Source organism: Apodemus sylvaticus, chromosome X, assembly GCF_947179515.1.
Source record: "Apodemus sylvaticus chromosome X, mApoSyl1.1, whole genome shotgun sequence".
Lineage (NCBI taxonomy): Eukaryota > Metazoa > Chordata > Mammalia > Rodentia > Muridae > Apodemus > Apodemus sylvaticus.
Genome location: NC_067495.1, coordinates 18998290 through 19010662, shown reverse-complemented (window position 1 = coordinate 19010662; position 12373 = coordinate 18998290). Strand labels below are relative to the sequence as shown.

Genomic DNA, 12373 nt, shown 5'->3' with positions numbered 1-12373 from the left:
TTTCTCTACTAAAAGTATCTGTAGCCTTGAAGAAGAATTTAAAAGAAAAGGAAGCAGAGATTACATTTCCTAACATCACTACTTGACTGAACTGTAACTAAGTTTCTGCTAAACTAAGAAATACTTTTCCATTTGTGCCAGTACCTAGAATGCAACAGGCTGATTTCCAGGCTTTTCTTTCAGTTCTTAGAATAGCTTATAAATAAGTACTTGAAGTTACCTGAGGGAATACTGTGTGTGGGTAAACAATTCTCAGAATCATGGTGAGAACCTTAAATACAAGTTATTTCCACACAAAGATGAACTTACGTCATTTGTAAAAAAAAAAAAAAAAATGTAATTTCATGCAAAATGGACAAGTGGCATGTTATCTCTCACTTTATATATATAAAAATCAGTTATGTGCTGATGACATAATAGGATTAAAACTATCTGGGGAACAAATGGAGCTAAAATTGGTCAAAGATAGAGAAATGAGCTATAATGGGCAATAGACACTGCAAGTACACTGAATGACCTGATAGAATTCTACATAATTAAAAACAAAATTGCCAGTGTTTTCTATACTCTCATATTCCAAAGTAAAAGTATAGAGCATTAACTTTTTAATTATTTGAAGACTTCAAAATTATACTTCTGAAAGGTTTGAGAACTGGATGAAGAATTATCAAGAAGAATAGGGATGATGACAAGGATGGCAATTAAAGCTTTATTTAGTACATAAAGGAGCTTAAGAATGATGAATCACTAAAGTACTAACTGGGATATGCAAATACATTTATAATTTATGTTGCCATAATAAAAACACACAGCAATAAAAATACATGACACTCAATCAGAAATCAAGTTCAAACTGCCTAATTACAACCAATTAATTAGTATTTTCTTACCTAATATAGATATTGCATGCAGTCTGGCCTGAACAGCTTGTAATCGCTTCCTGTGATTAGAAAACCCATGGGCCAGTCGTATATGTGTAAATAACAGCATCTGTAGAGATATAAGACTTATATTAGAAAATCATTACAAAGGGTAGGTTTTTCTTGAGCTGTTACCTTTTATACTGCTTGGTAAAATGGTTTTGTTACTTGGGTACCAAACTGAACTAGTATTCTGTACTCTGAGATTAGATGACAGAACTAGAGTGACAAAACAGGGATCTCAATAGTCTAACATTTCAAAAATTGTCTATACACATTTATAGACAATAAATAAGGCATGGTGGCGCACACCTGTAATCTCAGCACTTGGAAGGCAGAGGCAGGCAGATTTCTGAGTTCGAGGCCAGCCTCGTCTACAGAGTGAGGTCCAGGACAGCCAGTGCTACATAAAAAAAATTTCAAATTTTCAATAAATTAAATATATGACCACTGCCAAAAAGTACAGAACAAGCTAAAACAACTGAATTCTGAGAAACAACTGAATGCTGAGAAAGCTATCACCACTACTAGATAATCATTTTGAATCAGCTAGCAATTGATGTTTCCAATCAATCATAAGGTGCTAGAAGTTACTGGCCTCAAGAAGAAACACCTAGGAAGCTAATTTGCTAAGGGCGGACTCCAAATATACCTCAATTTTGCTATGGCTTCTGTTTGCGTAAGTTTTCATTAGTATAATTGAAAAACTACTGTATGCAAATTATTTTTCAGATGTATTTTACCTGCTTATCCTTAGGAATGCTGTACATTTTGGTAAGAGATTCCATTATTTCAGAAGGACTTTCTGAAATCTATATTAAAAAAAATTAGTTTAAGAACAAGGGTACAAACAGAAATTAACTAACCAGTTGTCAAAGAATCCTCTTACCTTGTCAAGTTGTTCTATGTGAATATAATGTAGTGTATTACTAGTTGTCTGAAATTAAAAAGTTGAAATACCTGTTAGGGGGTCAGTAAATACCCTCTAAGAACCAATGAGAACAAATGCCATCCTAGGTGTAAGTCAAATGTTTGAAAAAAACCAAGGCAATTTCATAATCATCCAAAGCATCTATTTTCCACATATAATAGTAACAAGATTGCGTCTTTCAAACTGGTCATATTAAACTATAATTCTGTTAGACAAGCACATTTCATATTTGGTGTTCCTTTTTATCCCTTGTCTAACAATCTACAGAATCTTAGTATTCATACCAAAGACTGTATACATGAGAATAGTTTCTCATGTTTTGAAGACAATTATATTCTAGAAAAAATATTTTAACAATGAAAGTGTTAGAACAATGTGATTAATTGGAGAATTTCCATACCAAACCAAGTCATAGCAAATTATGCAGGAATTTGGAACATCATTTAAGTAACATTCTATACCCAAAATTCAAAGAAACAATAATAACAACAACAAAATACAAATAAAGACCTACCGCCCCCCCCCCCAAAAAAAAAGACTTAGTAAAACATATGAATGTAATATTGCCCAATAAAAGGAGTTGTAACTTTTGGCAGGTTCCAGGATCAAACCTAATGATGGGGCCATGGGGGTGGAAAACCTCTTGGAGGCAAGGGGGAGGTAGAATGGGATGAGGAAATTTGGGAGGGGGAATTGGGAAGGAAAGTATCAGCGAGAATGTAAATAATTTTTCAAAAGAACCTAATGATCTGAGAGGTAGGCATATGATTAAAGTTTCTAGGTATATCTAAACTTCATAGGGCAGTGAACAAAAGATCCCCTCATTTAAACTAAGAGAGTCTATAAACAGCAGCAAAGTAACCTGACTCACCCTCTTCTCAATTTTGACCTCAGCTCCAGGATCTGCATAAAATTCAAAGTGTAGTGTGGTTGCACTGGGTGGATATTTCTGTGTATGAAGGAGAATAATAAGACATCAAGTTTAAATTGATTTTAGACAGAGACATGGCCAACACTTTCCTCAAACACATTTTGGTAGTAGTAGATTCTATATCAATCATATCTTTATTCCCTTGCTTTGAAGATATTTCAGATGAAATCTGTTGGAAATCAGAAGGCTAGAGTTTAAAGATCCAAATCTGTTTTCAACATCTAGGTTAACTATTGCTCTTTCTTTAATACATAAATTGAGTATAGACTTCTTGTGGTAGGGTCAAGTCTACCAAGTAATAATACATATAAAGTTAATAAACAATGGAGAACAAGTATCAGGGTCAAAATCTTGGTATCAAATAAAGAATGAAAAAGGGCATTCTTGTAAAAACTTACTACCAGCCTCCTTAGCAACACTTTTTTCTATTACTTCAAACAGTCGTTCTATATCGTTCTAGAACACGTTTCACAGTTTTCAGTATTAGTACACACCAAACCAAAATATCTACACACTCAAAAGCACACCTTTTTATATAACTCTACAAAAGTAATGATACAATGATAGCAGCCTGTCCATTATACCATTCCCTAGGTATCTACCATTTAAAGTATTAAGAATTTCAAGCTCTTTCCAAGCCAATAAAATACATTTTATTGGATATTTTCTTTATTTACAATTCAAATGTTATCCTCTTTGCTGGTTTCTGCACTGAAAACCCTTAACCCATCCCCCACTCCCTCTGCTCAACAACCCACCCACTGTCCTGGCATTACCCGATACAGGGGCCTCTCATAACTTTGATGTCCAACAAGGCCATCCTTTGCTACATATGCGGCTGGAACCATAGGTCCAGCCATGTGTACTCTTTGGTTGGTGGTTTAGTCCCTGAGAGCTCTGGTACTTGTTGGTTCATATTGTTATTCCTCCTATGGCACTGAACACCTTCAGCTACTTGGATCCTATCACTAGCTCCTCCATTGGGGAGTCTGAGCTCAGTCCAATGATTGGCTGAGAGCATCCCCCTCTGTATTTGTCAGTCCCTGGCAGGACCTTCTCAGGAGAGAGCTGTTATCAGGCTCCTGTCAGCAAGCACTTGTTGGCATCAACAATAGTGTCTGGTAACTGTGTCTGGCATGGATCCCTAGGTGGAGCAGTCACTGGATGGTTTTTCCTTGAGTCTCTGCTCCACACTTTGTCTCTGTATCTCATCCGATGGGTATTTTGTTACCCCTTCCAAGAAGGACCAGAGTATCCATACTTTGTTCTTCCTTCTTGAGCTTTGTTTGGTTTGTGAATTTTATCTTGGGTATTCTGAGCTTCACAGCTAATATCCACTTATCAGTGAGTGCATACATAACCATGTCTGTTCTTTTGTGAATGGGGTATCTCATTCAGGATGATATATTTCTAGTTCCATTCATTTGTCTAAGAATTTAATGAAGTCATTTTTTTAATAGCTGAGTAGTATTCCATTGTGTAAATGTACCACATTTTCTGTATCCATTCCTCTGTTGGCAGACATTTGGGTTCTTTCCTACATCTGTCTATTATAAATAAGGCTGCTATGAACATAGTGGAGCATATGTCCTTATTACTTCTTGGAGCATCTTCTGGGTATATGCCCAGGAGTAATATAGCTGGGTTCTCAGGTAGTACTATGTCCAATTTTCTGAGGAACTGCCAAACTGATTTCCAGAGTGGTTGTGATCTGCATTTCCCTGATGACTAATGCTGTTTAACATTTCTTTAGGTGCTTCTCAGATGAGAATTCTGTTTGGCTCTGTACCTCATTTTTTAATAGAGTTACTTGGTTCTCTGGAGTCTAACTTCTTAAGTTCTTTGTATATATACTCCTCTATAGGATGTAGGATTGCCGAAGGAATTTCAAACTGTTAACATGCCAAATCTCAACCTTGAGATTAACAAATATCACACAAACCTAGAAAGTCTTAACATGAAGAATGAGCTTCAGAATTGACCTAATGTGCTTTAAAGTAAAATATGTTCTTAAAATTGCAACTCCAAACTGAACCACATTTAATACATATTTCCAACATCCATTCACAGCTACTTACTGAAGATCATATATCAGCTAAAGCAGGAAAGTAACCTGATCTAATATGTTGATTTCTATAACTAGAAAACAGAGCCATATTAGGGGATAAAGATTATCAGAAAATAAATTAGTTAGATTTGATCAAATCTACTTGGCAAATTAGGCAAATTTGTCTATATGTCAAATTAGGCTCTACAGAAAACACAGAAAGCAGAAGGTCTGATAGCCTAAATCCGTAAACACAGAATTGGTGACAAAGTAACAGGTAAATATGAAAACATACTGAACTGGTTTTTTTAAAAACTGTTTTTAAAATGTTTTGTATGAGTTTTTACCTTCACGTAGGTCTACTGTGTCATGTGAGTGCCTGGTGCCTGTAGAAGCTAGAAGGCTATAATAGGGCCTGTTAACTGGAGTTAACAGATGTTTTTAGTTGCCATGAGGTGGTAGAAATAAAATGTGGAACAACTACTCTTGATTTGCAATCTCTACAGACCTCTGTACTATGTAATCTTTAAAAAATTTTCCGGGGCTGGAGAGATGGCTCAGTGGTTAAGAGCACTTATTGCTCTTCTGAAGGTCCTGAGTTCAAATCCCAGCAACCACATGGTGGCTCACAACCATCTAAAATGAGATCAGATGCCCTCTTCTGGAGTGTCTGAAGACAGCTACAGTGTACTTACATATAATAAATATACCTTTAAAAAAAAAAAGAAAAAAATTTTCCTAGCAGCCATTACTGATCACTGCTTAGACTTCTGATACTTGTGTGAGAACACAAGTAAATGTAGTAAAAGCTGGTGGTCTTCTTCCTGCCATATCACAAATAAAGATGTGTACTATGCTTCCCAGCTTTCAGGGATTAAAATAACTTTTGATTTGATTTAATAAATTCAACTCATTTCAGAACTGGGTATATGAACACACTACTTTTTGAGCCCTTTATCTATAACCAAATCAGTAATGGATCAAATTTTCTAAAGCTATTTTTAATTTTTGAACTTTTACAAAAGTCCTCATGTCAAGTATAATTATACCATACATTCATTAAGTAACACTTCGAAAGAGACTATATCATACTCCAAAGAGATACTCACCAACATTTGCAAGTCTCTGCAACATTCTGCAAGTCCAAAGCCATTCTCCTTTCCACCCCAGCTCTTAGTAAAGAAAAAAAAGACAGTGTTAACTATATACTTATTGTCATATACTTATAAAGTATGTAATGAAAAAAAATGAAACCTATTTTATTGTTTTGTGAGGGCGCTCAAGAGGAAAAAGCAGCAACATTAGCCAGCTACTACATTCCATATGTAAAAATTCATGCTTGCTAGTATTTCGTCATACCTGACCTTTCTCACCATTCTAGTTTTTTGTTTGTTTATTTGAAACTTTCTTTCACAGGGGTGGAACAATAGATTTTTCTTGACATAAGCCAAATTACATGCTATAAGATTCTATATTATTTGTATGTTAGTTTGAATAAGACTGGCCCTTAAACACTCATATTTAAATGCTTAGGGAGTAGCAGTAGTAGTATGACTTTTGGGATTTCAAATGCCCAAATCAGGCCCCAGTGTTTCCTCTGTCTTCAGGTCCAGATGTAGAGCTCTAAACCTTCTCCAGGAACCATGTCTACTTGAATGCCACTATGCTTCCTAACATGCTAACCGTGGACCAAACCCCTGAACCTGTAAAGCAAGCCCCAGTTAAATAATTTCCTTTATAAGGGTTGCTGTGTTCCGCACAGTGGTGGCACATGCCTTTAATCCCAGCACTAGGGAGGCAGAGGCAGGCAATTTCTGAGTTCAAGGCCAGCCTGGTCTACACAGTGAGTTCCAGGACAGCCAGGGCTATACAGAGAAACCCTGTCTAGAAAAAAACAAAACAATAAGAGTTGCAATGGTTATGGTATCTCATCATAGCAATAGAATATGACTAAGATGTTTAGCTAACCGAAGTATAAAAGTTTTCAAACAAGTGCCTGTGATACTGAGTAAAAGAGTTACTGGTAACTTCCTAACCCCAAATTCCAACTGTATTAATTTGCTTATGGATTAATCTGCATCTTCTTTGGCATTTGAAATAACCAAAAAGTTATCAAATAGAGAGATAGATAATATAGAGATGTATGTACCATATCAAAATGTTATCATATAAATCATGTATATAACATGTACATATATTAAGACAAGGTCTAATTGTCTATCTCTGAATGGCCTAGAAACTGTTATATAGACCAGGCTAGCCTTGAACTTACAAAGATCCTCTGCCTCCTAGTGTTGTTGTTTTTAAGAGATCTATGCCACCATATCTGGCAAGAATAACATTATTTTTGTTTAAGTGACTGCTAGTCATCTCATCTACAACTGCAAATTTTAATAAGTTATTTTTATTCTTGCCTTAAGGTAAGTCAAGCCTGGCCCACCAGCTCAAACACAAGTGCCAAATCTAATTCTCACTATTGCAATTTGTGTACTATTGAACTGTTTTACCACTAGGAAAGGTTGTATACAAAGTGATTACTCTATATATCATCATTTCCTTTTTTAGAAAGATAATCACATCAGTATGTTTTTGATAAATCTATAACACAATGTTTATCACTGAAGCTGCCATAAAAAGATCTCTATTACAAAACCCTACTGATAGACAAAACAAAATCTACCTAATCCCAAGCTTTTTGTAAGTCTTTATGAAAAAAGAGGCACAGGATACAAATAACAGGTGTCAAATGATGGTAACAATAACAACACCCAGTTTACCTCTCTTTCTTTCAGGTGTTATCAGAAAGTAGGCTACAGTGACAGGATTGACCATACTATTATTTGAAAGGAATGTAGAAGACACGGACTAGCAAAGTGGTTGAACACTGTAAGCTAAGTTATCTGGCCTTCCAAGCTGGAGCTTGGAAGACAGCAGTGCTGAGAACAAAGTAAACTATGAAGGCATAGCTCAAGAGGTTTCAGAGGAGAAAAATATTAGCAACTAAATATCCTAACCTTGATATTTTGGTAAAGAATGTGACTGCCTTTATCCTGGTCCTAAAAGTATTCCTAGAACTAAGCTGAAATGTTTTTTTATTAATTTGAAACACAGAGAATCCAAGACATCCTATAATTAACTATATTGTAAGGTAAGTATTAATCATCTTTATTCAGATCAAAGAAGAAAAAAATAACATATACAATTTAAAGAGAAAAGGAACACCAGGAAATTAAATGTTGGAGTCATGGCTTGTGCTGAATGAGATGAAGAAAAAAGGCCAGACACAAAATGGAATAGAGGGAATAGTAAACAGGCTAAGATCCCCACACCCAGGTAGTCCTACAACTTATAGAAGGAAAAAGCCTAAGGGATTTTCTGCTAAAAAGCAGTATCAATTCAAATTGTATCAAATATAATTTAAAAGAGAGGAGCAGGCTCCATCCCAAGCAGGCAGCTAAACTTGGCAGCATCAAATATGTGGTTCTGACTTTAAAATTATGAACGATACAAGAGAAACGGGGTTGTGGAATCATTCTAAATAAAGCCTGTGAAGCCAGGTTTGTTTCAGGGGACTCCCTCACTGCATGGAATCCCTGAGAAGTTACAGAATAGGGCTGTGAAATGTCTGCCAGGGAGAGCTGTATCCAGAAAGTAGAACCAAACCAAAATTAAGAAGTATGTTGCAGTCAGCAAGGGTGTTAGGCAGAACCATCTACGTTTTTTGACATGGTATATGATTTGGAGTTTGTTCTGGTTGAGTTTCCATCTTGCTTTTAGATACAGTATTTCCTGGATAAACTCCATTCCTCCCATCTGGAATTGTAATATATATTCTATGCCATTGCATGTAGCAAGAATTTAATTTGCTTTGATTAGGACTGACTACAGGGTTGCAATTAAGAGATTACCTTGAGTCAATGAAGAGACTGATTTTTAAATTGTGTTGAGACTATGAGGTGAGGAGGGCTGGAGAGATGGCTCCATGGTTAAGAGCACTGGCTAAGCCAGGCACTGGTGGCACATGCTTGTAATCCAAGCACTCTGGGAGGCAGAGGCAGGCGGATTTCTGAGTTCAAGACCAGCATGGTAAACAGAGTTCCAGGACAGCCAAGGCTATACAGAGAAACCATGTCTCTAAAATAAAAAAACAAAATCCAACACCCCCGCCAAAAAAAACCCCACAAAAACAAAAAGCACTGGCTGTTCTATCAGATGGACCTAGGTTCAATTCCCAGCACCCACATGGCAGCTCTCAACTATCATTAACTCCTGCTCAGGGGATCCAACACCCTCACATAGACATAAATGCAGTCAAATTACCACCAATGTACATAAAAATAAATGAAGCCAGGCGTTGGTGGTGAACGCATGTAATCCCAGCACTCTGGGAGGCGGAGGAAGACAGACTTCTGAGTTTGAGGCCAGCCTGGTCTAGAGTGTGTTGCAGGACAGCCAGTGCTGTCTCCAAAAGACCAAATAAATAAGTAAATAAATAAAAGAAAGACTATGGGGACTTTTGGAAGTGCAAATGCACTTTGCATTATAGTACCATGAGACTAAGGAAATCAGAAAGTAAAATGTGGTGGTTAGAATGAGAATGGCTCTTATACACTATAAGCTACATTTGAATACTTGGTGAGGATTACGGATGGGATGGCCTTGGGGATGTCACTAGGGATGGGCTTTGAGGTTTCAAAAGCCCATGTCATATTCAACTACCTCTCTCTACATCCTGCTTGTGGATCAAGATGTAAGCTCTCAGCTACTACTGACTGCCAAATACCATGCTCTTAGAAATGGTAGTTATGATCTATAACCCTCTAATAACCATGAGCCCTAACTCTTTCACAATTTGCCTTGGTTGCAGTCCTTGTTCACAACAATAGACAAGTAATTCACTAAGACACACACTAAGAAAAACTACTTAAACACTTTACCTTTCCTCTATCAACTGGCTAATAACTATTTTCATAGCAGTGATAATAATGAAAACAGCAGCACAACTCCAAATACCTGTTACAAAAAGAATGAATACATTTGACAAACAGTTCAGAATCAATCAACTTCAAAGGAATTTTGCAAACTAGTTTTTTGATATTAAGTTTGCCAAATCCTTGCCTATATTTATCAGCTGTAAAAAATAGTCCACATTCCTGGAGTGAGGACAATAAATCTTCGTGAAATAACAGTGCTTGATTGTTTTGGTCTTTGAAAGACCAGCTCAAAGGGCTTGCTGCTATGTTTGTTCCTAAGGGCAGGGGCTTGATGAAAATATCAAATGATGAATTACATAAGCAGTCCCTACCTATCCTTCTGGGACACGTCACACATCTCTGGTTAATACATGCCCGTGGTGGTCAAAAGTCAAAGTCAGGTGTTGCTCAGGTGGTATTCACCTGGTTTTGAGACAAAGTCTCTTGCATTAGCATAGAACTCACTAAGACTGGACAGAGAACTCTAAAGATCCATCTATGTCTATATGCCCAGGTGCTAAGATTATAAACTATGCCAACACTCCTGATATTTTTATGTGAGTTCTAGAGATTCAATTCAGGTCCTTGCATGGGGAAAACTTTCCTGTGAGCATCTCCCTAATGGTCCTTACTTCTGATGTGCTATTTATCTTTTACAATGCAAACTACATAAGCCAAGAATTATATATTTATGAAGATGAACATACTATGTATAAAAATGTAAGCTATCAATTCTGATTCCCATGGCAACTAACAATGACTACATAAAAAAACCAAACGGGAAACTGAAAACCTGAACAATGCCAAGTCAACTAGAATACAGAACCTATGCAAGACTAGAGTATATATTCTTTCCGAGACACATCAAAAAACTCCTCCACTAGACCTTAGGTAATAAAACAACCCTTAATACATTTAAACCAAATCTGTCAATGACAGTGTCATTATATATAAGAAAAAAATTCAGAAATCCATCACAAAAAGTAATCTGGAAAATTTATAAGAACATGGTAATTAAACAATTCTCTTAACTACCAATGGGGTCAAAGGGAAAAAAAAATCACATGGAAAAATCATGAAATTACTTGATCTGGGTAAAATGAGAGCATATAATCACACAAATTAAAATGCGCATATTAAAATAATTAGGTATTTCAACACTTTTATCTTAAATAAAACATAGTCAACATATCCCAAAGGAACATGTAAAGAAAAAGGATAAAATTAAACAGGAAAAAAAATCTGACAAAATACAAACAATAGCTAAACTGACCAAAAAGGGATACTTTCAGGGTTAACAGTGAAGGAATAAGCTAAATAAGAAACTGTAAAATGCAAAGTCAAATATTCATTAAAAACTATTTTAGGGCCGGAGAGTTGACTCAGCAGTTAAGAGCACTGACTGCTCTTCCAAATGACCTGAGTTCAAATCCCAGCAACCACATGGTGGCTCACAAACATATTGAGATCTGATGGCCTCTTCTGGGGTGTCTGAACAACAGTTACAAAGTACTTACATATAATAAATAAATCTTTTTTTAAAAACCCTATTTTTAAAGCTACTATTGTTAATTATGGCCAAAATATGAATGAAAAGTATGACAATGAGAAAAATGCAAATTTCTGAAATAGAAAGAAAACTCAGATAACCATTGATGCCATAATTTGACTGTATTTAAATTTTATACCTAAAAGGTTAAGTTTAAATGTTAGAAAGAATTGGTATCTTCCTTCAGGGAAATAGACTTTCTTACCCTTATGTAGTTTTCACTTCTCTTCCCACACCTCTCTGTGAAATCCAGTTTTGCTGGACAGCTCAGGCTTACCAACAACTGAACATTCTCCTGCTTCTGTTGTTCAATGGGGTATGCCATGTGTAGCTATATAGTTATATTACCCTTCAATTACTTTATAGATTTTTTTTAAGACAGAGTCTTGTGCATCCTAGATTGAATGGTCTTGAAATTGCTACAAAGGGAAGTAATTACCTTCAATTTCTGATCTTCCTGAGTGCTAGGAATAAAGATATGCACCACCACACCCGATTTATACTTGTTAGACATGCACTCTACCAGTGAAACTACATCTTTAGCCAAATATTTGCATTTTTAAGCATGAAAAATCTTAACTTTGAAATATCTTAACTTTGTGTTTTACCAAATTGTTTCCTGAATAGTAACAATCCATTATTAATCATCTATTAAAGTCATCTTTAGCATAAACTATGTATTTCACCATGCCCCGCCTCAAGGTTTCTCTGTATAGTCCTGGTACTCAAGAGATGATCTTTCCACTCAAGCACACACCACCCAACAACCTAGATTAAGGGCATGCACCATTGCCATAAATTCTTTTTTTTATTTTGTTTTTTGGATTTGATTTTTTTTTTTCGAGACAGGTTTTCTCTGTGTATCCCTGGGTGTCCTGGAGCTCACTCTGCAGACCAGGCTGGCCTCCAACTCAGAAATCCGCCTGCCTCTGCCCCCCAGAGTGCTGGGATAACAGGCGTGCGCAACCACAGCCCGGATCATAAATTTCTTACATGATTTTGGAACCTAATGAATCATCAAT

At 36.2% G+C, this 12373-nt stretch overlaps 1 protein-coding gene across 1 annotated transcript in view; it reads right to left on the bottom strand.

Moving 5' to 3' along the window:
* Huwe1 (HECT, UBA and WWE domain containing E3 ubiquitin protein ligase 1) overlaps positions 1–12373 on the bottom strand; it is a 130066-nt gene that overhangs the window by 75943 nt on the left and 41750 nt on the right. The window contains 5 exon segments of the mRNA XM_052171018.1: positions 891–990; positions 1664–1732; positions 1810–1857; positions 2723–2800; positions 5939–6001. Of these exon segments, the coding sequence (XP_052026978.1) occupies positions 891–990; positions 1664–1732; positions 1810–1857; positions 2723–2800; positions 5939–6001 (358 nt within the window).